This window comes from Paralichthys olivaceus, chromosome 3 (genome assembly GCF_024713975.1).
Source record: "Paralichthys olivaceus isolate ysfri-2021 chromosome 3, ASM2471397v2, whole genome shotgun sequence".
In the NCBI taxonomy this organism is placed as follows: Eukaryota; Metazoa; Chordata; class Actinopteri; order Pleuronectiformes; family Paralichthyidae; genus Paralichthys; species Paralichthys olivaceus.
The window spans coordinates 17,664,101-17,690,143 of record NC_091095.1 but is presented as its reverse complement, the minus strand read 5'-3'; the positions used below and the strand labels follow the sequence as shown (position 1 = coordinate 17,690,143).

General features: G+C 41.0%; 1 protein-coding gene across 7 annotated transcripts; it reads left to right on the top strand.

Annotated features, from left to right (window-relative positions):
- Nucleotides 1-932: 932 nt before the first annotated feature.
- On the top strand, nucleotides 933-25,866 carry gatad2ab (GATA zinc finger domain containing 2Ab). Of its 7 annotated transcripts, XM_069522281.1 has the most exons (12): nucleotides 983-1,130; nucleotides 11,150-11,332; nucleotides 15,696-16,001; nucleotides 20,074-20,197; nucleotides 20,542-20,673; nucleotides 20,891-20,962; nucleotides 21,156-21,272; nucleotides 21,397-21,597; nucleotides 21,757-22,000; nucleotides 22,110-22,510; nucleotides 22,606-22,834; nucleotides 23,334-25,866. In XM_069522281.1, the coding sequence occupies exons 3-12, from the start codon at nucleotides 15,709-15,711 to the stop codon at nucleotides 23,465-23,467; spliced, it is 1,947 nt and encodes a 648-aa protein (XP_069378382.1). In that variant the 5' UTR covers nucleotides 983-1,130; nucleotides 11,150-11,332; nucleotides 15,696-15,708; the 3' UTR covers nucleotides 23,468-25,866. The 7 variants fall into 7 exon arrangements, with proteins under 7 accessions (XP_019936603.1, XP_019936604.1, XP_069378382.1 ...); XM_020081044.2 differs by lacking the exon at nucleotides 11,150-11,332 and having other exon boundaries at nucleotides 933-1,130; XM_069522283.1 differs by lacking the exon at nucleotides 20,891-20,962 and having other exon boundaries at nucleotides 1,003-1,130.
- Nucleotides 25,867-26,043: the final 177 nt, after the last annotated feature.

Genomic DNA, 26,043 nt, shown 5'->3' with positions numbered 1-26,043 from the left:
ACAGAAATGTTCCTCTGAAATGAACAAAGACTCTCAGGAAGGTGGCTGCCAGGGTTTAGTTTGTCATAGTGCTCTGGTGCACTGGAATCATGCACCAGAAAGTTAGGAACTCCTGCTCCTCCAAATTTTGCAAACGGCCCGCTGTGGTGTCACAGAGATCCTGAGGGAATGGCATTGGGTCAGATCCACTGTATTGTCTGTGCTGCCAGTGATTCAGGAAAATACCCATATATGGAGTCCTCACTTGTTATGATGTATGGTCTGAGGCCTGGTCCAAAACTACTCGTGTGTCAGTTTTGGTGCATGGTAGGAGAATGACAGTTATGAAAGTAGATGAGTGTGCTGAGCCACATTATGCACATGTACATGTGCACAGAGACCAATGCACATAAAGAAGCTTCGAGATATACAACATACTGTGTGTGATGCTCGTGTGACATAGGCTGTAACAGACTGCTGTGTCACATACAACATACAAAATGTTTGTCATGAAATAAACAGCCAATGAGAATCATATGAACAGCAAAGCATACAATTTAGGGACCAATACAGCTGAAAGACAAAGTAAAACATCTCAAGTGAAAGGGTCAAGTGGATACATGACCTTCAATGTTTGATTGAAGTAAAGACTGTAAGAAGTGCATGTGGGAAAAGCTTTTCATAATGATGAGATAAAACACAACACATTTGAATACATACAAAAGCTGAGGTGACGCAGGAACAGAGAAACCGTGACGTTTCTGTGACATACAAACACATCATTATCCAATACAGGGTAGTCAGACTTATTAAAACAGACTGTGCTGCAATATAAGTGTATGCTTTACTATTTGCTATTGATTCGTGCAGGAGTCTGTTGTCTTCACTCTCTATGTTCCCTCAAGTACTTCCGTCGAGTGGTGCCAAACGCATCATTGTATCTGTATGTCATCAGTTAGAAACTTAACATTTCCGAGGTGTGTCTGAACGCAGCATGACGCCGCCTGTGGTGGCTCATTATCTGGCAGCCGGAGTGGCAGCGGACAGACGAGAGGGGATCCCCGGGATTTTTACACCGAAGCCAGCGAAACAACGACCTCAAACAGCCGAAAACCGCGGGGGGAACCTCTGCTAAGCTCCTCCTAGACTCCGTAAGTCCGCGTTTTTCATCACCGCACCAACTAATCCAATGTTTTAATTTCCAATTAAATTGACGAATGAAGTTTCGCTCTCGGCGTTAGCTCGGCTAAGTTAAGCTAGCTAGCATAGCCTCGTCTGAGCTAACGTGCAAGGTAATAGTTTGCGTGTCTCGGAGCAGCGCACACACACACACCTTCCTAACACACAGCAATCCAAAAAGTCCAGCAATAATACAAGTAACTTCACCCCAAAACTTTGTGTCGGGATGCTCGCACTCCAGTAAATGTGAGTTATTGTTGTTGTTTACTTATTGTGAAGCAACGCGGGTCAAAAGGGAAAAAGACATTTCTGTGCGTAATCAACGCTCGATTATTTGTGAATACATTCAGCGGCTGTCTGTCTGGGCAGGCGAGTGTCCAGGGAGTTAGCGTTAGCAGGCTAACTTAGCTCGCTAGCTAGCTCTCCACCTCTAGCTGCTCAGCGAGACGGTGACGGGGTCGGTTTCATTGTCTGCCGTGTATCGCTATTTGGACGCCTACCGTCATCAAAGCTAAATATCACTGTCCGCATCTCATTTTAAAGGAGCACGTTCTCCAGGGTCTGGCGACTTTAAATGAATCCGTGAAATCCCAAGAGAAGCACATTTGACTGTGAGCTCGCGTTAGTTAGCCGCTGGTTGTGTAGCCGGACAGATGGACAGGTTGTTGTTGGCAAGCCAAGTTAACGTTAGCATGAGATAGCCTGTTGTTGTTGATGGGTTAGTTGGAAATAGGTAGCTGTTATTTTAAGGCACCCTGGGGTCCCTAAAGTTGATCGACACCATAGACAGTTTTGCCACTGGCCATTGCTGAGCTGCCTGCTCTTTTTAGCCGTGGATGGGTATGATTACGGCTTTATGAGCCACTGATCTCAGAACTTTGTCAGATTAGCTCAAGCGTGAAAAGCCTGTTTTATGGAGGCGTAATGGTGGACGGTTGCGCCTCCGTCAGAGTGTCTGTCTGTCTGTCCGTCCACCACGGATTAGCAGCTATCACCCACGTCACACCACTACAACCAAATGCCTACTTTCTGTTTGATTCAGATTATCAGTGTTGCTTAACAGAGATCAAATCCATCACTTAATGTACGTAATGATCTGCCAAGTCAGAATTTTTTCTCTGTAGCTTATATACCGATCAATCCTATATAACTGGACCCTCCTGTGTTATTAGTCAGTTGATGTTGTGACACATATAATCTATACTTTGTGGCTCTGTGATCAGGGATTTGTGAGCACTCACCTCGAAGATATAAACCATGGTTCATGTTGCCTGAGCGGACACTTTAATCCAGTATTCTATTCACTTGTCTTTGAGGTGTGTTTAAGCTGAACACCAGTGTTTATATCTTTGCCTCTGCTGAACAAGTGCCCCCTTTCAGAGTGAATAGACAGTTGGCACCCTTGGCTAGTGATGGGGACACATGTCACTTTGCATTTTATGATGGGCCTTGGATTTGCCTGAGGAGGGGTGGCCCTTACGAAAAAAAAAAGAAACCCTCCTGAAAGTGATGTGAGTGGACAGGCATGACTCGAGATCCACTCTGGAACAGGACTGAAGCTTTTTTAAGATACAACAGTGTTCTCACCCACTAGATTTTTTTAGCATTAGTCATAAATGAGGCTCAAAGGTATCGTGCTTGTTGTTGATGTTCAGTTTATTAGTTATATTAGTGTTTATAGTTTCAGGTCCAATCTAATGGAATTAAATCTTGCTGAATTTTTTTATAGTGTTTTTGAGTTTCAACATATGGTGTTTAACCTTAATGCTGAGTTGGGCTCATGAAAGTGAAGGGTCAGAGATTGAAAGTCGCAATGCAGACTAAAAGGTGGTAAAACTAGTTGTATCTGCTCCATTGTGTTTTGTGTTCCTTATTATGATAGAATTTTTGGGCGTGAGTGTCGTTAAAATGGAGATCACACCTGTCTTACACAACCATGACCGAGTTAATTGTGGTGTGTCTAATTCTCAGGGAAATGTGACATCCCCTAATTCTGCCTTTTGTTTTTTACCTGTTTTAATGGTTAACAACAACTATGGTATCCCTTACACTAGGGATGATAATAATCATCTTATTATGGTGTAGCTCAAATATATTTTTTGGCCCTGATTCCTATCTAAGTCTTTAAATATTGGGTGATCTGCAGATACTGAGTATCCTTTTGTTTTTATAAGCTTCTGGCTGCAAATCCTGAAGTTCGTGGTTCAAAAATAGGAACTTTAAAAGAGCAAATTACTCATATGATATGAGTAAAAACTGAGTTGATAGATGCCCATTCTGAAAGTGCTGTGGCATGAGCCTCCAGGAAGATGATGTCTCACTCTGTTGGATTTGTCGGAACTAAAGAAACGGTTCACTTATGGTGGTACATTGCTCTTACAGAGCGGATCTTCTTTCATAAACTATCTTTGATAGTTACTGACAGTGACATGCAGTCTCAACAGCAGCTAAGTTAAATTAGTGACAACTGATAAGATGAACCACCAACACAGTTTAACCAATGACAGTGAAGCTCAGAACCAGATAAAAATGAGAGGCTGCAGCTCAATGTTTTCTTCACTGTTTGTCTATTGACTATAGGGGTTGAGCTTCGTGAACCTGTTTTATATTTCTGTCTTCAGTGTCTGAACTCAGGCTCTGACCATTGCAGCCAACTAATGTTGCACTTTCACACTAGTTTTCTTAGACTCAAGATGCTGCACTGCAGAGCATTAACAGTATAAAAGCCTCTATCACGATCTTCCACTTCTTTGTTCTCGATGCTATAGAAAGTCTGCTCGGTCAGTTTGGACACAGTGGATGTCAGTGGTCCTGCAGCTTTTGTAAGCAGGTTGTCTGGCTCGCTCTGAGCTCAGCCATTAGTCCACCTGAAATCACATGATCCCATTTGTCAACCTTTTATGCTTAAATTTGTAATACACGTTATTTGCCTCTCCACTCCTAAATGCATTTTCTGGTCATAAAAATCAATTATTTTGTCACAAATGCCAGTGAAATGTTTAAGCCATTTGGGGACTGGTGTAGAGTGTTATGAAAACAGAGGTAATGCATTCATGAAGAGTAAAAGGGGGTTCTCAGACAATAAGCTAAAAGATAATTTAATTGTGGAAAATGTTTACTGTCAGAGAAAATTGACAGATGAGAAAGGAATTGACTTGCTACAGCAACTCGGTTAGTTGACAAGTGGCCACTGGGACACTGAGCTGCCTACAGATGTCAAACCGAACAAAAGTTTTGGTACGCAGCCAAACCATGTTACTTTACACAGAAGTCTTGTTTTACCCATGATATTTGTATGGTGCACAGTTTGATCACTCACAAGATTTACATAGCACTTACTACAGTGAACATAATTGTTTTGCTTTTCTTATTGCTAATGCCTGAATGTGCTGTGGAAAACATTTGAAATGTTTTAATGATAATGGTACCGAAATTATGCAATTTTTAAATGTATATTTTCACAATAGTGGCTTAAACTCCCATGAACTCTGAAAAAGCTGCTTATTGGCTGAGGTATGGCATATATATCTGTGAGCTCACTATTGTGCATATTTCATCACAGCAGTGTGGTTAAGTCTGTGCTCGGTCATTATGAAAAGGTTAACAGGAAGTGCTTTTGAAACTATGAACTCTCAACAAAGTATGGGCAGTGATGTTTTTCTCTTTTATGAGAATTAGGCCTGAGTAGGCCTCATCTGTATTGACTGAGGAGTCTTGGACTCATTTACAACACGTCAGTCACTTGTTTTTCATTTTGGATGCAAAAGATAAGCATGCTTCTTTAGGTGAAAATGTACATCTTATTCAGTTTTTGACATTGCTTTATTACATATTAAGTTAAGTACTTTACACCAGATGTCATTGTTGAATCACTCACTTTTCCTGAAGGTTTAAAATTGACTCGATGCTTTGACAAACTTGATCAGTGTTTTTTTTTTTAACAGAATTACATAATATTCAGATGTTTTATGTCCTTTAAGTCCTGTCTGTCTTTCTGACTATTATTACTTGTTGTCTTGCATGCCAGAGAACAGGAGTAGTCCTACTGGCCACGGGGACCCACCCAAAGGCCTTAGGCAATTCTTGGAGCAGGAGGAGTCCTCCAATGTTTGACTGACTGAACTATTTCTTGTTTACCCCGTTAGACTTTATATTGACTCAAGCATGTGTGTGTGAACAGTGTGAACTCCTTGTCTCAGACAGTTGCATGTACATATGTGCAGTTTTGAGTTGACCATTAGATTTATTGACATTTACCTCTTTTAATTTTAGTTGAACTTAAAAGAAAAAACGTTGAGTTGAGACATTTTCATAACCTTGCTCCACAATGCTCTTTGACCTTGACAGCACACTTTTTCCATCGTCTGTTATTCGTATGGCCAATGTCCAATAAAATGCTGCCCTTTGATTTTAATTTGACGTGTATTATTGCAGAAAACCTCTGGTATTCCTTCCAACAATTTACCCCTTTTGACAAGGTGTGCCATTTGACTTACGATGAACTGGCTCTTAAATACACAGTAAGAAATAGTGTTTGTTGATGGGCGTTTGTACAAATAGAGGCACTATTATAATTGGAAGAGAAATTCACAAAGGTGAAGAAATGCAAAAATATCACATTAGTTCTTGCTGTGTAATTGTTTTCTTTTATTATTGATTACTTTAGTAAATACAGACTTTGTCCCATGTTATATAGATTTTTATTTGAATAATGCATAGTGTTTGACTATACAACTAAGAAATTGATAGATTGGAATAAAAAGATGGCAAAGCGAGACAAACTAAGCTGAAACTCAAACTCTAAGCTAATTTCACAGTGGTTATTTTATGTAAGAAATACATGTGACAATAGGATAAGTCAGCAGGTACAAAGAAATGACACCCGGGCCAGCTGTCACAGGTTTCTGTACTTTACATTTGAAAAAAAACAACACTCAAATGCATGAAAGCCATGCAGTATTAAAATGGAGTGTCAATTTCTGATGTGTTCCCTTCATTGTGTAGTTGTATGGCACAGAAACATTTCTTAAAAAGATCAAATTAATTAAATGTATACAGACACACACATAGATCAGGCCTTCTCAAGCTTTGAATGCAGGTTAGGCATCTGCCATCTTGCCTCGGTTTTATTGGCCACTTCTATAACTAAGCATCTTTGAATATGAGGAGGAATGTGACCAGTTCCCCAGTCACATTTATACCTGCTGCCAAGCGAATCCTCACATTTTCCAATTCATCATCAGCTCAGCCCTTTGATGGTTATCAACATACTGTTGACTTATATATTGTAAATGACAATTGTGGGTTAAATGACTTGGGTTACAACCAGTATTTTTAACATCACCATAATAAGTCCAGAATACAATCTTAGTTCTCACATTTTAAGCATGAAGGAGTTTCCCCAGAATTCCTGGCGATAATGGCACTGTATCATTTTTTTTGCAAAAAATACATTGCACACAATTATGTGGTTTAATTACAAAGTATGTGGATTTAAGTGCCCCCACTGTTTAACAGTGCCCCAATCTTTGTTTCGAATATCAATAACCCCTCTGTAGGGTTGCATAAGTTTGTTTCCTCTTTGATGGAATTGCAGTTTAAACTTGATTTGAATCATTTATAATGGAAAGACTGAAAAATCCTCAGACCACTCTTGCAAAATCATACGTGTGAGGAGGTCAAAAGTACAAAGTACAGTGTAGCAGTCTCTTCCACCTCAATTTGGTGCAGCCGTAAATGTTTTTCTTTTTTGCTTTCTATAATGACAGTTGGTCACCATTGTTAGTGACAGATTTCATGTTAATGACTGCTGCTCTTCACTGAGTAAACGCGAACATCCATTCTGTCAAGTCTACAGAGGCTTGATGTTTGATGCGCCAAAGATAAGACTGTGACTTCGACTGAGGATGGTTTAAAATGACACATTTTGTTTTTGCAAATGTGCATGCAGGATGGAAAATTAAAAATAATATGAAAGTGATACAGTCTGAGATTAAACCTAAAGGTGCTGCTGTATTTAATGGCTTTTGAACTGAAATATAACTATATCTAGATGTGAACATTGTCATGGAGAAATTTTCATACCATCTCGGCATCCTCCAGGGATTTCCATAGCATCACATCTATGGTGGTGATTGATTCATGGAGCAATTGCACTGCGAAAAACACAGTACGCTGTCATGCGCACATGATGCACAGCGTGGGTAGGTTTGCCCGTTTTTCCGAAAGTATTGAAAGGTATGATGCTTAAGTCAGTCTGCCTGCAGAGGACGATAAAACGTTATGGATGTATATAAACACAAGAGAGACCGAGAGCAAGTTGCACCACAGCACAAGAGCTGCAGGCTTCTCTACAATGAAGCAATGGCACAAAACAGATAGCTTTTTCATAATGTTGTTATGCAAAGTGTTCAGATGTTTAGATCGTTATAGAAGTGTGGTGGAACAAATGGACTAAGACGCCTGCAGAGGCTGTTCAAAGAACAAGTTTACCACCCTCAAATTCTGAACAAACATTTGGCTACACAACCTTTCAATGTTTTATGCATAATGTGGTTTGAACCTTACAAAGTATTAGAGTTCAGCTTCTACCCATGACAACATTGTTGGGTGTGGGAATAAGTGCAATAGACAAAACTTACAGCCACGCCCAAAAGTGATGTTGGTGTGTTCTTTTAAAGAAAAGACTTAACTTTTGCCGGACATTCAGTTGTGAACCCAGTTTTACAGTGCTATAGTTTCTTTAAAGATGGTGGGAATCCTCCAATAGGTTTGACGCCAATGCTCACATTCAGACACGTTCATGTCATGACTCTCATGACAGTCTGAGAATGTGCAAATTTGTAAAATGATCATCAGTCTGTTGACATTGTCATCATGAAAACTGACTTCACTTTATCTTTATGAGCTTGTGTACATGCAGATATAAATTATATGTCATAACCCATTTCCAACATCTAATTGTTAGCGACACAGGCAGTTTGTAGATTCAGAACTCACTTCTTTGTGTGTTGTGGCTTTACAGAAGGCACTTGACATAGAAGATATAATTGTTTTGGAACTTTAATTTAATCCCCATTGGTCACCTAAACAAGCCTAGCAAGTTGCAGCACATCATCCCATTTAACCAGCCATCCATTGGATCTAAAACAAGGAAAATGAGCAATTGCAAGTCAATAACAATGAGGAGGATGTTGTGGGGATGTCTTTGTTTGTGAATGTAATTGGATAATCAGATTAAAGTATCAAAATACATCATAGACCTTTAAACAAAAAAACTAACTAGTTGTGCAGTCACTCACTACTGAATATTTTGTGAAATACTGACTCAAACTCAAAATATGACCCACTTTACCCAGTTCTATGTTTTAACATTTTGTACTGATGATGTGCTTACCTCATAGATGTCTTGTCTGGCATACAGTTTTTTTTTTCAGCCTTTAAGCTCTTTTCTTCCCCTTTACCCTGGTCACTTCCTGCTGCCATCCATTTCTGAGAAAAGTAATCTGATAGCAATTTGCGTGTGTCCTGGCCCTTCACTCGTGGGTATAGGCTTCTGGTTTTACAGGATTATGTAGTAACCATTTGGAAGCAATTTGCCTGAAATTGGAGATTTTCCCTGTCTCAGATTGTGGAAAACATTTATCTTTTCCTTTTTGTTATAGCTAGTAATGTATCCAGTGATTTTGTGATTAGAGGCTCAAGAGAGCTAAGGTGTTTTAGAACTTTGTAACAGAGACGATCCCTCTGTCGGTCATTAAGTTATGTTCATATAAGGTTATAAATCAATTACTCAAAATGCTACTAAAGGCTTTAATGCATTACATGTGCACACTTGCCGAAATCAAGATGGGATTTTGGCTGTGAGAAGGATTTTGTATTTGTTCGTTCTTTATCTGAGGATACATTCCAGTACAGTAAACAAACCATTGTTTTATGTCTGTAAATGTGGCTATATGTGCATGCATTGTGTGATCATGCGCAAAAGTCAGGTTTGCACTGCCTGGACTTACTGCTGCTGTTGTTGTTGTCACGTTGCTTAGGGAGAATCCAGGTGGAGACATGCGCACACATACATATACTCTGTGTGGCTCTTGCTCTGGCTCACTCACACACTTACACACACACACTGACACACATGCAGACGCAGTCTGGCAGATTCAGGGTTAAAGGCTTCCATTTTGTTAGGTAACACCCTAATGGTCTGATCTGTCAGTGGCGTTAAAATGGCAGTGGCTTAACCCTTGGTGTTCGGGACCCAACCAGTAGGGGCACACACACATAAACACACAAGCACACACACTTCTGGGCTGGCCAAGCCTACAACAGAACAACTGAGGAGGGGAGAGGTGGAGGAAAGGACTGAGAGTGAGCAAGTGAGAGAAGACAAGGAAGAGTATTTTTCACATGGGTACAGTTAGATTATGCCTCAGCTAACCACATGCGCTCTGCACCCTTCTCCCTCCCCCAACCATGGCACCACCTCAGCTGGTCCCTGCCCCCACTCCTAGCCTGGTGAGCACAGATTAGCCTTGGTATTCAGGTTTTTTTATTTAGATTATATTCTGAAGGAAAATGACTGTACTTTTTGATTGACTGAAATGGGGTTCCTTGTTGAAAAAACATGACATGGTATGTAGCATCAGGACTAACCTTTATGTTAGCTAGCTATAAGTAATGGATTCAAGATGATCACCTCCTGGTCATATCTGCCGGTGAGATAATCTGCAGTTTTAGTGATTAATTCAATATTGTAAGGGCCAGTGAGTGCTACATTGCCACATAAGAAAGAGAGTTGTCACTCTGATTTGTTTTATTGGGCAGTTATAATCCATACTTGTATTGCTTTAATTGAACAATGCAATTCTTTATTCCCCCTATATTGAACCTCAAGGACACAGTTGATAAAATTCATAAAAAAAAAAGAAAAAAAAAGGCTGTTTTGTCGGCTGGCTGGGTCCAGTCCCAGTGGGGAGATCATTACAGTGCTGGAGATGAGAGGCTAGCACGCTACCTTAGGGGGTGAGCGTTTGCCATTGATCAGCTCTCTATGAACTAATGGACACAATAGGAGAATTATTGAGAATAAAACCTGTAGTGTCAGTCCAGGTCACAAAATTTCCATTTTCTTTCAAGCAGGTACCTCTTATCCTTCTGCTCAAGGGATGCTTGATTTACTTAATACACCTTACTTTCTAGACAACACTAATGATGATGTTATACAAAGTCTTCTAAGACGAATGCAAATTTCATTAAATGTTTTGGATATGGTTAAGCATTTGTAGGAAATCAAAGAGGTTGCTTCATCTCTTTTCATACACATGTGTTTTTAGATAAATTTTAATGGGCAGTAGCGATGTGTGTTGCAGCCCTCAACCACCTCATCCTTTGTTTTTTTTCTCTATCTTAAGATCTGCTCTGCCCTTAGGCCTTATTATTCTGAGGGAAACAAGGGGGACTCCTCCTCCATAATCTCCTGAGAGGAACAGGCACAGATCACTAATCACTGGCTGCCGTCCGCTACTCTCTTTTAAATCCTGTCAGTTTTGTAGCTTTTTATGTCAAAGTAATGTACAGTATCACAAGGTTTGATCATTTCACTGGCTTACAGTATGTTTCATAATGCAAATAATTATGCAAACACTGAACAGAAACATCTGATTATAAAGGCTGTTGCAGAGTCTGCTTAATTCATGGTTTGGGATGAACCACATTTATGGACTTGTTTTTTTAGTGTCGTGAGGAAGATAAAAATCTGTATTAGTGGGTCTGTACTGTCAAGCTCAGGTACAGTAATATAAATAAATGTTTATTGGATTATATTACATTCGTATGGTTGTGAGCTTTTATATGGCATTAATGTTCTCATCAGCTGTATGCATTATCACAGCAATCACAATGGACATCTTGAAGATAAAATTCTAAAGTCTAATGTTGTACTGGAAACTTGCAGTGACACTAAAGGTATTCTGTTTGATTCTATTTAATAAAGAGAGAGGCACAGCAATGACTCACGGAACTCCGCTGATCTTCCGTATTTTGTCTGGAGGAGGTGCGTGTGTCAACGCAAATGTCCGAGTGAGAGGCTCTGCAGTTCCTGCTGACTTATTCCACCTGGCCTCCTAGTATCCGATGTCTGAACACAGCAGGGGATCCCCCGCTGGATTCATAGCAGGCGAGTGTCACGTATAGCAATCTTCATCAACCCCTCCAGACGCAAAAATGGAAAGAAAGAAAACAAATATCTCCTGGCGAAAAAGCATAGCCATACACATAGACAATGAGTTAATACATTACTTCCTGCCTCTGCCTGCTACACCCGGCTGCTCCACCACTTGCCTGAATAATGTAATTTGTTGCCGTTTTGAACGCGTCTGTGCAGACTCTCTCGCTGCGTTGTGCATGTATGAAAGGTAAACTCTGTAGCCAATTCTCCGGATTTTACTGGCAGATCATGTCTGAAAGCAGCTAAAGTGGTGTTGTTAACAGTGGGGGGCATTTGGTGTGCGTGGTGCCAGACAGTCACCTGTGCTAATAACGAATGCGTAAGTGGAGTTCACACTACATGACTTTCGAAGTCTGCAGATCACGGTACAGTTCACACTACACAATCTTTCACCAGGAGAAAGCCTGACTAGTATTTCTCCTGCTCTTCTGTGTCATCTTGCTCACAGAATGACACATCACACTGGAGGAGAGAGAAATACTTAAGTGGACAGCACAGTTGTAAAGAATAGAGATCCAGTCCCCTCCGAGCCTGAGAGAAAACTAGCCAAACCTGACAGGCATTCTGGTTTTTCTGTCCAAACCAGACCCGAGCATGATGCAGCTAATGTAAGCTGCACTGATTTTATGTTGCCCTGTTTAACACACACATGGTTATTGTTTGGTTTCCCCAATTATAGACATATGCAATGTAAAAACTCAGGGGCCATATCACCACTACATTTATCTTTAACACCATCAGTCGTTCTGTGCTCTGGTTGGCTGGAGTTGTTGCAGACTCAGTGTAAATTTCCAGCAGGTTGGAACTCCTAGTTACTGATTTTGGAGCAGATCATTTATAAACCTGATTTCAAGATAAGTCATTATTTTATAGGTTCCTGTAATCTGAGCCTATCCTTCATAGTGAGAGGGCTTTGTGTGTGGTGTAAGTCAAATAGCTGTAATGTGAGCAGGCATGGCAGTGTTGATAGTGGGAAATGGAGACTTGAGTGGTGTACTGATCAAGGATTGTGGACAAATGGCAAAACTATTCTTTGAACTGAACTGCCACTCTAATTCACAGAGACCCAGGCTGAGCAAATTGGGATACCACTTCCCTCTAGGCATCTCTTGCTGGACTAGATGATGGACAAGTCCAACTTACTTGAGAGATACTAGTGTCAGTATCACTTGGTTTTACACATTGGATGGAGCTGGGGGCTCATTGAAACTGCCAGGAAGGCCACTGACACTGATTTATTCAGGATCTTTTGGCAGTCCTTTTTGGAAACAAGCGATACAGATATCTGATATGACTTAAATTTAACTGAAACAAACTGACTAAAACAAAGAGTCGATTTTTCCTCATCATGAATTTTCCTTGACGCTTTGTTTTACTTGCTTGTTCCCATGCCTCCTCCTTACCAATCCACAACAACAGTGTCTGAGTGAAATACTATCTCAGCTTCTGGTGGCTTGAAGTATTAATGCTAAGTTTCTTCTGCCCTGTAACCTTCTCAGGTGTCGCAGTGAATAGCATAGACTCCTGTGTTTGATGGTTAAGCTCAGATAGACTCATATAATGAAGGTGCCTTCATGTGTGAGTGGTGTTGCTTCATTCTTAGTGATGACATTTCCAGAACAAGTTTATGCACAGCAAGTTGCTTGACCAGTCACTGGTCTGTCCAAGTTAGTGAATGGTTAACCTTCCCAAAGAACGGAGTAGACATAGGATTCCAAGATGTGGTATGTAAATTTGTCAAAGATGTTTGTCAAAATTAAGAACTATTGTAATCTGCTCAACCCAAAAAGTGTTATTGTGGGTATTATCTCATGTAGCAGTCTAAAGTTATCTCTATAAAACTCTTCATTGAGGTGCTTTGGCTAGCTTGTCATGTAGCCTTCTGAGCTAAGCAGCTAAAGTGGGATGCTGGGCTGTTTACAGTTTAATGCATGATAATAATGCTAAAATCTCAAAATACTGACATGATCATAAACTTGTCCTTTTTCTCCGTCTACGTTGATGTTGTGTGCTGTTCAACTGTTCAACTTTATTATCCACTGTCAGACAGGCTGCTTGTTTGTGCCCAGCATATGCTTTTCTGTTTCAGCTGTTTAATGTTCAGTGACTCTACATTAACTTTGCCTGCCACAGCACCCGACATTACAGTCAACTACTAGTATTGCACAAAGTTAGTTTCATTCAAAATACATTGACAAGAGTCTAAACAAGCGGTGTGTCAAATGATTGTGGTGTTGGTTACTTCCATAACACAGTGCATGGAAAGGTGCATTTGATTCACTGATCCCCTCATTGCCAACTTGTTGACTGCCAAACTATTCAAGATGCCATTTGCTTAATGCAATAATGGATAATTGCAGCAATGATATTAATAATAAAGATTATGACAGCAACCCTACAATGTACTATGCCATAGTCTTAAATTGTGTAAATGGTTATCTAATGTCTCACATTCAAAATACTTAAATCCTTCTCTTACAGTGTAAGAGTTTCAATATAGGGTCACTATATTATTAGCATTATATTTATTACCTAAAATTTGTCATATGTTTTCATTTTGTGGCTGCCTGGCCAGTGAAATCTCAAGTGCATCCAAAATCCCAACCTATGCAGAGACACAATTTTATTTGGTTTTCCACCTCTTGTTGCTTAGCAGCAGCAAATCTATGACATTAAACATGGATTGCAGATGACATCCATCTCCTTCAGGACAAAGGTAGTCACGTCTCTAGACCTGAAACTAGCAACCACAGCCGTCCTAGTGACATGCACATCTGACACTGTGTTGTTTCAATGGGGTTACAGTCATTTTGTTCATGACACTGTTCACCACCACGCTGTTGCAGTTGAAGCAATGTGCAGCCAGCATTTGTACAGTTTCACAGGATAAAGTATGGTTTCTTAAGCACTGTGTGTGGTATATGGGCTTGCACACACCCACACACAGACTGTCATTTCTGGCAGATAGATCGCCTTTGTTCAGGGATGGTACAGCAGGCCACATCTGGCCTTGTGCACCAGAGCAGGGTGAATCCTATCCTCCACAAACACAGATTTCAGTGTTTAAGCTCTGTTGTAGTAGTTGTTTTGCATGTGGTTGGTTTAGTTATTACAAGCATCTCAGCTTAACATCTTGTAAAATGACAAAGATGTGTGTGTCTTATCCACATTTTACACATATTTGTAAGTGTCAAACAAAAGGTGGGCTCTGGATGACAGACTAGTTATGCTTGTCAGTGACTGTTGACTCTTGAGAACCACAGAAGTCATGTCATTGATGTTTCCCCCACTGTTGTCTGTTAGACGTGTTTTGGAATGTTCTGTGGCCTCACTGTCCTTCTCTCCCTCCCTTCTGCCAATCTGTCTCTACAGGGGTTAAACCTGCACCTTTTACTGGATGAATCTTGGGATAGGGTCATGTGGAGCCGTCATTATTTCTCGTTGGACTACAAAGACTTTTGAGTCGGCTTTCTGAATTCAGAAATGTTAGATCTCGGTGTGTGTGTGTGTGTGTGTGTGTGTGTATACATGCACTCTAAGGCTGCACCTATCATTTATTTATTTATTTATCAATTAATCTAACGATTCTTTGTTAAAACTCAATTCATAAAATAATGAATTTGCCAAAAATAAAATGTCTGACACATCATGTCTAACATGCGTTATGACTCAGTGCATATATTTTGAAGTAGCCTGGAAGTTGTATCAATGTACAAGGAAAGAAAGTACAATTCAATAGTATTTCACAATGTATATTATTTATTTTCACATTGAACAGGGGGCTACTCTGTAAAACAATAAATGTTCCTTTCTCTTTTCAAGTAAAAATCATGTTTACAGCACTCGAACACTGTTGTTAGCTCTTATCACCACAAACCCTTGACATCTTTGTGGGTGTCTTCTATATGTATGGCTATTTCCCCAAGTAATTTGTTTTATCTTTATTTATTTTTTCAAAAGGCACTTTTTTTTGTCACGTATTAGAAATGTCATCAATTAATTCAATGTGCTGCCCTTCAGAAATTTGGCCACAATGCAACATTCATGCATTACTGTGTAGTTGTTATGGTTACCTCATAGGCAAAAGATGAGGCAGGTTTGTAAGTGAGTAAGTTGCTCAAAAGAACCTGCACAGTAGTGTAAACAGAGATGTGGGGTACAGTATAATGTGATGGATAAAAAATAAAGTTCAGTTTGAAAGTTTGTGTATTGCTCACACATGAAAAATATCTACCATTGATAATAATTCTATGTTGCCCTGTAAAACTGCATGTAGGCAGTTTGTAACTGTTTGACCTCTCTGTCTCCCCAGGGTGAGAGCAGCCATGTCAGAGGAGGCAGTGCGTCAAACGCGCAGCCAGAAGCGGGCTCTGGAGAAGGACCATGGAACCCCTACTGGGCCCCTCGGGGACATGGACGGCAAAAGGGTGAAGCTGGAGAGTGGAGACGCAGCTGGATCTCCCCTGGCCCTGGTGGGATCCGGAGCCGAAGGTGTCAAGCAAAAGAGTGAACAGGCAAAAGTAGCAGCTAGCATCCTGAAGGCTGGAGAAGTGAAGGCCACCATCAAGGTGGAGGTGCAGACCGGAGACGAGCCAGTCGACATGAGTACATCCAAAAGGTTAGAGAGAAAAATATTAGAGTTTTGGTTTGGCTACTCACTGCTCCTGGGCGCCTAACATTTAGCTGGGTTGTCTCCATGCATTTGATCAAGACCTATTGCCTCCCTCAGCTCTCCTCTGTGGAGAGTTTACTTTGTTTGTTTGATTTGCTCCAAAGTTTGTTAAAATCAGTATGTTTTATTTAAACACATTGAAAAAAACTACAACATTTATTGCCCACACAACACCAGTCGTGCACAGCCAGTGTTGAAGTGACCAGAACGATGCGGATTCATGATCCATCACCATTGATAAATAACTAAAAAATTTTATCGTCAGTTTGTATGTCAAGAGCGATAGTGAAGAGCAGCACTACTAGACAATGCAAACCTAAAGACAAATCCAAATCGTAACTATAATGATTATAATAATAATAATTTCTGGAACAAAATATTGTCAAACGAAATTTGCTTTCATGACAGGCTTACCTTAATAATGTACCAAGTCAGAGGTTTCCTTGTTCAGTGTACAGTTTTACTTCTCTCAGAATCTCTTTCATATCCAAGCAGAATTGGTATTGTATAATGAAATATCCATAACTGAATCCAATTGGAAATCGAATCAAGACCTTGTCAATCAAAAAGATATGGGAAATCAGTGGTTATATCCTGTTAAGAAATCACCAGTATATATGTAAACTGTCAACAAAAGGTATAAAAGGTATTGTAGGTGCACTTAAAGTATGTGCTGCTGCACCTAAATGAAAATGTTAGGGGCACCAGTGTGACCAATGTAAAAAGTCATTCTGGAGCCCTGACTGGGCCTAAATATTGCAAAATCAGCCAACTTTTCCCACTGTTAACCCTTTAACATGTCCAGCTGCACAAAATGCACTATAATCTGCTTAGAAACATGTTTGTGTCTGTGAAAGAAGATCTAGAGGTTCGCTGCTGTAGTTCTGTAATGTTTGTGCTTCATTGATGTTGAATAATCATCTCGGTTTAACGGACGTGATGTGAGTGTGTGTGAATTAGTTATTTGAAAACTTGTTGAGGATTGTTTCATGTACTGCTGGCCTTGAATTTATTACACACATGCAAAGTTTGTGGTTATGCACAGAGAGCTGTCTATTGGAGTTTCAAGTTTCTCACAAACTTTGCAACAGCTAGTGGTCTGACAGGAAGTCGCTTGTGTGGTTTTCGGCAGCCTGCCCCCATTTTGAAAAGTTCGAGGCTCCTGAGGCCTGGGCTCCATTTTCTCCCACAGCAGCACCTGAACTCTGCCTCCCACTTCACACAAAATGAAGGCTATGTGTCACAAACTGGTTCCAACTGGCCGTTGCCATGGTTTCCACATTGGAAGGAGCCGTTGGAGGAAGGAGGGGCCAGGAGGGGTTGTGGGTGTGTCACATGACCACACAGAGAAATGCCTGATGTCATGTGACGTGTTTGGTAGAGTGATAAACACAGTGATGTGATGGCAGTCAAAGTGGAGAAGAGAGGTGATTCATCTGAAGCTGGAGTGTGTTTGCTCTGCCTTCAGTATATAAAAAGTAAACTGAAGTTTCACCTTTGGCCCCTGATTTTCAAGATTTAAGGGGTGATTAACCCTCAGCATGTGTTGGTGTGGTTACTCAGTGCAAGGTGACAACCTTATTGATAAGACTTGGTCTGGGTCGGCCAACTTTGTATAACTATACAGATGTGGAATTCAAGCCACATTTCCCAGCCAACATAGCAGTGAATTAACAGAACTGAGCAGACAGAACAAGACAGAACGTCTTCAATGGGAGAATGTATAAAATAAGTTTGTTTTCACACCATGTGATGCTGTGTAGTAGGGCTGGTTGAAGTAATGATGACACTTAATTATCACAGTATAATTGTATTCAAAAGTTATATCAATATGCTTGTGCAACCACAGACAGGAACAACACACAGAATTGTTTTGAATGTTCAGATTTGTGATTTTTTTTTTTTGTCTGGTCTCTTCAAAATTTAAAATCTCCAATTCAATATTCACACTTGAAAGAAATAAAGATCAGAAATTGATTGTGATAATAATCGATATGAAAAATTTGGCTCAGCCCAACTACTATATTTTTGCAAAATGTAAACATTGAAACCGATCTTTGTCAGGTCTATTTGCAGTCCATGTATTCCCTTTGTTTTACGAGCCTAAAATGGCACTTTCCTGGGTTGCATTTTCAACAGTTACCCACTACACCTAACAACATCTTATATAGTAAGTCCCATAGTGGGGTCAGTGTGAAGCCATGATCGGGGGAAGCCAAGGCATGCAGAAACACTGGACCTTACATAACCAAGGTGGTGTGTGTGTTGCGATGCTTGTTTAAGTTGTTCTCAGTAGACTAGTAGCAACCACCACAGGTTAGTCCATGTCATGCCGTCAGAGGCCAAGTGATGAAGTTCTCGATTCCCCTTGAATGCTTGTGGTGTTTGGCATGGTTAAAATATATATGCTGAATGTAAACAGCTGTGGAGGAAGACTGCTGAAATGTGTTCTCAGAATAGCAGTGTTTTGAAAGGATGTCAATTTTTTTTTTTATTTGGATGGAAATGTACCAGGAACTTACATTCCATGTATGTGTATGTGGTTTGATTGAATTCTTGATAGCAGACAGTTATGTTATGACGCAGTGTTTGTTGTGGTTTGTGTTTTGAACATTTACGCTGCTGAAAATCTTATCTCATAAATGCTAGTATAAACGACATGATTATTGTTACATAGATGACCTTGTTGAACTGAGCGTGCAGTGTCTGTTCGACAGCTGTTGTGTGAAAGTCGATAGCAGGGAAATGTGTCTGAAGACGGCAGCGTGCAGGAGGAAGAGTGTAAAGAACTGAGTCAGTGTGTTGGAGTATAAAAGATGATCAAGTAAGGATGGGGGTGGGGTGTGTAAAGTAGTTACTGAGTGAGTGACTGAGTGAGAGAGAGCGTACACAATAGGTTGGCTCCTGGCCATTTATTCCCCTCCCCCCTCACTGTCACCCGCTTCAGTGTCTCCAGCGGACCTCTGCTTCTATCAGCTTGTGACTCTGGTGTCGGCAGCTGGGAGGGAGGAGAGAGCCGAGGCCCAGGCTGTGCCGATCTGGCTAGGCCACAGGCCTCGCCACAGAGGTAGGGGAGGGGTGAGGCCCTGTCTGTGTGGTAAACTGGGCCTGAGCTCGAAGATGTGAAGCTCCTCACGCCACAGGGCCTGAACAATTATATAACTTCACTGCATGTGTGCATGCATATAAACACACGTTTTGATGCAAACCTCTCACATACTGTTACATATCACTACCACTGCCTTACCTCATCCTCTCCCAGATCTTGCTATCCCTGCAGCTTCTATTTTGAAATGCACCAACTCTCAAGACTTGACAGGATCCCTGCTTTGATAGAGGCAGATTTTTTGTCCAACATCGTCTCCACGCTGCAAAATCGCCACCAACCCAGACTTCTTATCTCCACCTCTGTCCAGGTTGATTCATATTTAACACGCGGCTAGTGGTCTTTGTTCTCCTTAGTCCTCAGAAAAAGCAGCTAATTGTTTTATCAAAGGCCCTAAACCATTTCCTCCTGTAAAAAAACAACTATGCAGTTAAAACGACCTTTGTTTGCATGTTGTTTGTGATTGACGATTCTTCTGTGTGTGTGTGTTTGTTGGAAGCGAGCAGGAGATCTATAGATGTTACCTTTCGCTGGAGATAATGGCTTGTTGTGATCTCCCCCAGTCGCCATTACTCCCTTATTGATCTCTTGGTTTTGTTCTTGTGTCCCAAATGTGCTGTGGGACACAAGATAAAATCATTATTATATATCGCCATCTATTGGACGCTAGACACAACTACAGTTGGTTGCAGCTGATACTGTGTTCTAGACTGAAATATAATAGAATCTTCATTCTTTCAAACAATCAATCAAATTTATTTTTTATTGCCCATATTCACAATTCAAAATTTGGCTCATAGGGCTTAACAAGGTGCGACATCCTCTGCCCTTAACCCTCTGCATTCTTTGATGAAATATAATTTATCATTCAGTTACAAATAATCAATATTATCTTTTGTCATCTCCCCTCAGTGACATAAAGAAAGAGCGGCAGCCACCATCACCAGATGATGTGATTGTGTTATCGGACAACGAGCCATCCAGTCCTCTCATGAACGGCCACTGCTTCACAAAGACTGACACAGATAAACTGATGGTAGGAAAACAGAATTTCATCTTCGTACAAAACACTCTTGTTTTGTCTACCGGCTTCAAAATCTTTATTATTGATTCATTATACAAGGGAGCTCCTAATGCCACACAAACATTTGTTGATGGTATTAATAGTAAACTTGAAGGCATATTTTTGTATTAGTCACTACTGATACTGACATTGTTTTAAATTGATTCTGTTAAATAAACTGACTTATCTTTTATAAACCACCTTACTCATCCTTTTTATCCCTGTCTGAGAAATATTTACTTAAAGCCTGAAAATAACTACAATAAACTTCCTCTATTCGTCCCCTAAGAATTGTATTTCTGTCATGGTCTATGTAGAAGAGTTCTCCAGAGGAGAGGGAGCGCATCATCAAACAGCTCAAGGAAGAACTGAGACTCCAAGAGGCCAAACTAGTGCTGCTTAAGAAACTACGACAGAGCCAGATCCAGAAGGAAAGCACTGTGCAGAAGGTAAAGAATGTGTTGTGTTGATTGATTGTGTTTTGCCAGAGTCAATAGATTCTACCCCGATTATTTTTATTATATATATTATATTAAACCACACACCTTATTATCCGTCAAATTGTTTTCCAATTGACATTAATAATGAAAACAAAATATTTCAGCTTATTTGTATTTTTAAGCACAAACGGCTTTATGGACTAACTCTATACCCTGTTACTTCTAGGCGACTGGCTCAGTAGCCACTCCTCCTCCTTTGGTTAGAGGAAGCATAACATCAAGCAAAGGACCCCTCCAGGTAGTTATAACACTTAGAGCCCCCCACCACCACTTATGTTTTAGAGTTTGAATTGACGTATGTTGTGAATTCACATGGCCTTCTGGCAAATCATACAGCAGAGCACGACTGACTCTTTATAAATTCATTCAAATTTGGGTTTAAAGAATGTTAAAAGTGTAACATTGTCGTTATTTTCTTCTTGTATTATCAGGTGACCAGTCGCAGCTCAGGCACGGTGATCCCTCCTCCGTTAGTGAGGGGTGGGCAACATGTCCCGTCCAAACACAACTCCCAGATTGTCATGCCACCTCTGGTCAGAGGAGCCCAGGTTCGTGTCACGCCAAATTCTCACCTTTTTAAAGCCAACTTCAAAGTTCTGTCAGTTTTTCGCTTTCTTTCTAGTTGTTGGGTCTCATGTCTGATGCTTTCTTCTGTTTGTCTGCTGTTATCAGCCTATTGCAGTTACTCCTCAACAGATAGCCAGTCTACGTCAGCATCAGCATCAGCACAGCGGCTCAGGCCCCCCTCCACTCTTGCTGGCACCGAGGGCTTCTGTGCCCAATGTCCAGGTCCAGGGCCAGAGGATCATTCAGCAGGGACTCATACGGGTGGCTAATGTGGCCAACAGTAATGTCATGGTCAACATCCCTCAGGTTAGGACACAATAATAACTATAAATAAAGCTATTCTAGAAATGCTGTATCCCTTTTTCATGGCTAGACTACTCTGCAATGCTGTCTTTCTTTTGGTCAGCCATAAGAAGAATATCCCAGTGTGTCATTCCTGACTTTGACTTTATTGTTTGTATCCAGGCTTCTCCAACCAGCCTCAAGGGCTCTTCATCTAACTCGAACATCAATGACTCACCAGCCAGCCGACAGGCGGCCGCCAAGCTCGCTCTGCGTAAACAGTTGGAGAAGACTCTACTGGAGATTCCTCCACCCAAACCTCCGGCCCCAGAGTTCAACTTCCTGCCTTCAGCAGCGAATAATGAGTTCATCTACTTATTGGGTTTAGAAGAGGTGGTGCAAAAACTTTTGGAGATGCACGGCAGGGGTGAATAGATCTTCACACTCTTCTACTTTGGGGATTTTGTAGTGCAGGGGTGGGTATATTTGTGTGTAATCGTGTACATACCATCTAAAAAAAGCTCTTTCTTACACAGGCAATCTGGGCCCTGCTGCTGCAATGGCCAGCTCCATTCCCAAAGAGCCATACACCTGTGCCCAGTGTAAGACAGACTTTACCTCCCGCTGGAGAAAAGAGAAGGCTGGGACCATCCTATGTGACCAGTGCATGTCATCTAATCAGAAGAAGGCCTTAAAGGCTGAGCACACCACTCATCTGAAGGCAGCCTTTGTTAAGGCACTCCAACAGGAGCAGGAGATTGAACAGCGTATCCTGCAGCAGGCAGCCTCCTCTTCTTCCTCCTCTGTCTCTAAAAACACCTCATCCTCTTCTTCCTCTCTGTCCAAGAGTGAGGTGCTGGTTTCCCAGCAGTACAAGCAGGTCAGGGCTGCCATGCAGCACCGACCTGTGTCTGCCCACCACTCCACCATTAAGCAGGTTAGTATGGACTTTTACTGTCATGTGACCCACACAGTGGTTTAAGTTTTTCCCCCCCACATTCAATCACAGTGCATCTCTTTCTCCCTGTACAGAGTCAGCTGTCACACAGCATCCAGTCCGCAGTGAGGTCTCGTGGTGTGGTCCACTCATTCACCTCCTCTCAGCTGCATAGCTCGGTGTCAGCAGCGCTGGGAAGCAGGCCAGGTAAGCATGCTGCAGCACGTCTGCTGCAGCAGGGGGCAAAGGTCAGCGCCGGCAGCAGCAGCAGCAGTAACCAGGGCAACATGACTGCCTGGAGGAAGCAGAGCATGGGCAACACAGGTAGATATATGATGAGGGGAGTTTAGACCAGTTGGATCTTATTTTCTGCTCCTCTTTGGGGTAATCACTCCCTTGTGAGGTGGATGTCAATCTGATGCTGTTCCTCCTTGTTCTTTCTTCCCCTGATCCCAGGATAAGCCTTTTCATTTAGTATTCCTTTAGAGTCCTTTTGTCTTTCTGACTTGTTTGTGTACTTAGTAACTCAATCATTAAACATGCAGTTTTACTGGTAGGGGGTATAATACCTTTCCATTTTCACTTATCTCACATTAAGCCACATCTCAGACATCATCCAGAGTTTTTACTGGAGGCCTGGCTAGAGACTATCCAGAGAACGTCTGCAGCAACTGACTCGGACACTTGCATTCTCGCATACTGCCCCTCCTTTTAATATCTGGAGATAATCTGGAGTTCAGTGCATGTCTGAAAGTATATAGTAATAGCTTGCTGCCATTAATGTCTTGTACATTAACAACTGATTTGTTTGTTTTCTTTACAGGTGTGTCCATGGCCTATGTGAACCCCAGTTTGTCTGCTCACAAGACCACCTCTGCTGTGGAGCGTCAGCGAGAGTACCTGCTGGACATGATTCCCTCCCGTTCTATCTCCCAAGCAGCCAACACATGGAAATAATGCAATCTTACTCTTTCTCTGACATCATAACTATTATCTTTTTAATATCAATAACAGCCATTCTCATTATCATTCTAATCCTTTCTATGGACTTCTATGCCTCTGGTGCAGGGGATAAACAGCCTTGTTTTTGTGGGATGGAGGTGTTTCCTCAATATCCTCCTCAGATCTTTCTGCCACAAATCTTTCATACCTGAGTCCTGCATCCGGAATTGGAGTTGTGCTGCGACAGCTCAGGATTCTGGGATACAAGGAGATTGTCAGAATTTTGGATACCTTTCTGAGGGCTGGATGGAACACTGGCGTGTACAATTTTCCAAACTTCTCGAGTGAAGTAGCCTCTCCCTCCTTGTATATCGGTTGACCCTCACGGTTGTACCAAGTGGAAGTTGCCACACAATCCCTGAGCTGCCCTGCCTCTGGATTAGGCAGGGAAAGAATAACAATCACTCTCATACTCAATAAAATATTCGCCTTACGTCCTGCCCCTCTCCAGTCTGAGCCCATCAGACTCAGGCCTGAATGGTGACATCACCGAAGACCTCATCACAGGGATTGTGGTTGAGCTTCAAGGACCATCCACAGAATAACTGCTTCAGCTTTGCAAAAAAGAATAAAATAAAAAAGGACTGTAAAAAATAATCTCTATCTGCACACAGACTGCCTCTTCTCTCTAACCTACGCCGTGTATAGTAGAGAAGTTGATGCGTGTTGGATTATTTTGTATGGCTGAATGTTAGGATTTTGTCTTTTTCTTCTGTAAGTCATATACTGTGTTTGGAATATTGAATATTGTGCTCCCTGATACTTTGGAAAGTGGCCTCTTGTCGAGGTCTGAATTTACAGGCTAATGTTACTGTAGAGGTGGTTTTACATCTGCTGGGTTCCATGTTGTGGCCTACTTTTAAATACTTTGTTTTTTCTAAGATGAAGAGGAAAAATAAAGAAAAGGTTTCACTGACTCATGTAAAAACGCGGAGCACATGTTAGGACTATTCTTCTTGAATATTGTTAAAAAGAAAAAAAAGCCTTCCAAAGAACTAGTGGAGCCCAAATGGAATCCCTTCTGCTAGAAGGTTTCTAGTTTATTTGAACCCTCTCTGGATCTGAACATGAATTCATGCTAAACTGAGGGGGTGTAAGGAATGTCGTATTTTTGACATTGTTTTTGCTTTTAGTCATAGGTTGTGGTGCATTCTTTTTTCTTCTATAGACAAACTGTCTCTGGGTTTATTTATAGGGTCATGTTAGTAAAGATATATGCCCTAAGTTTGAATGGATCTCCACACAAAAACATTTGTTTTCTGTGTCCAGTGGCTCCCACTCACCCTCCGATTGGTTTAAGAGAAGCTGGACAGCTTTCAGAATGTAGTATGCAAAAACCCCTATAGCAACACATGACATGAACGTCTCTTTAGTCTTTAACATTAAGGTGTGTATGATTTATGTCAGGTCCTAAGGTTGAATTGAGCTAACTATGCCTTTCACATGAGCTATAGTGCGTTTTTATCAGGTTGCAGCAGCACAGGATAAGCTAGTGATGTACAATATGTCCCCACATCGCTAATGGCTAAGTTATTTCACAACCATGTGCTGTCATCTTTAATTTCAGTGAGCGGGGGCAGGGTGGTCTGGTTTCCTTAACCCATGGCGTTGTGTTCATGTGTCCCCCTATTGCAAAGTGTCAATAACTTAAAAATAGTAAAGTAAAATATTGATATATTTAATTATAAATCTGGATGTTTGGTAAGCACTATGTTTAAAAAAAAAAAAAAAAAAAAAAAATACCCTGACATCAGCTGACCACCCCTCAATACCCTGTATCTGTCTTTTATCCTCTTCACATTGACAGATTGCCCATTATTATCTCATCACTGTGTAATTACAGAGCTGGAGTCCTGCTGCCCTGTTCTCTCACTCCTGATTTCCTAACTGATCCATTATGTGACATTGTAAGAGTTTGTGTCTCATTAGGTAAATGAGCATCAGTGGAGGTTTATCATCACTGCACACATGGGTTTCATTTAGGACGGTGCAACACACAGTATACATGCGTCACCGAAGGAAACTAGCAAACAAAGATGAAATTGCTTCAAAAAAGTAGCATTAGAAATCTTCCAGGTTGTCTGTACATTCCTGACAGGCAGAAGGTAGCAGCCAAAACAAGCAAAATAGTATGAGCCTGTTATTTTGTGCCCTGCTAAGTGTAACCCTGTGCTGTCCTGACTACTGCCTGCTGCTGCTGCTGTTTGACGACAATATCACCATTCCGTATATTTGGGTCGAAATACTGCTAAAAGGCAGTGCAGCCCAAATGGAAATGAAAACAATGTATGAGAATTTGTTTTTTTAATTTTTTTTCCTGCTCTATCAAATAATAAAACTAATTTTAACCCCTCTTTCGGGACTGGTTTGCCTGTTTATTGTGTTGTAACATTTCATTGATATCTGACAAGTTATAAGATCATCTTATGTCCCATAATGTGGGAGGTCACTGTTAAAGCAGAAAGAATAAGAAGCATTATTAAAACAGTAACGATCTACTATCTGACGCAGGATATCGCTGATGCCAATTT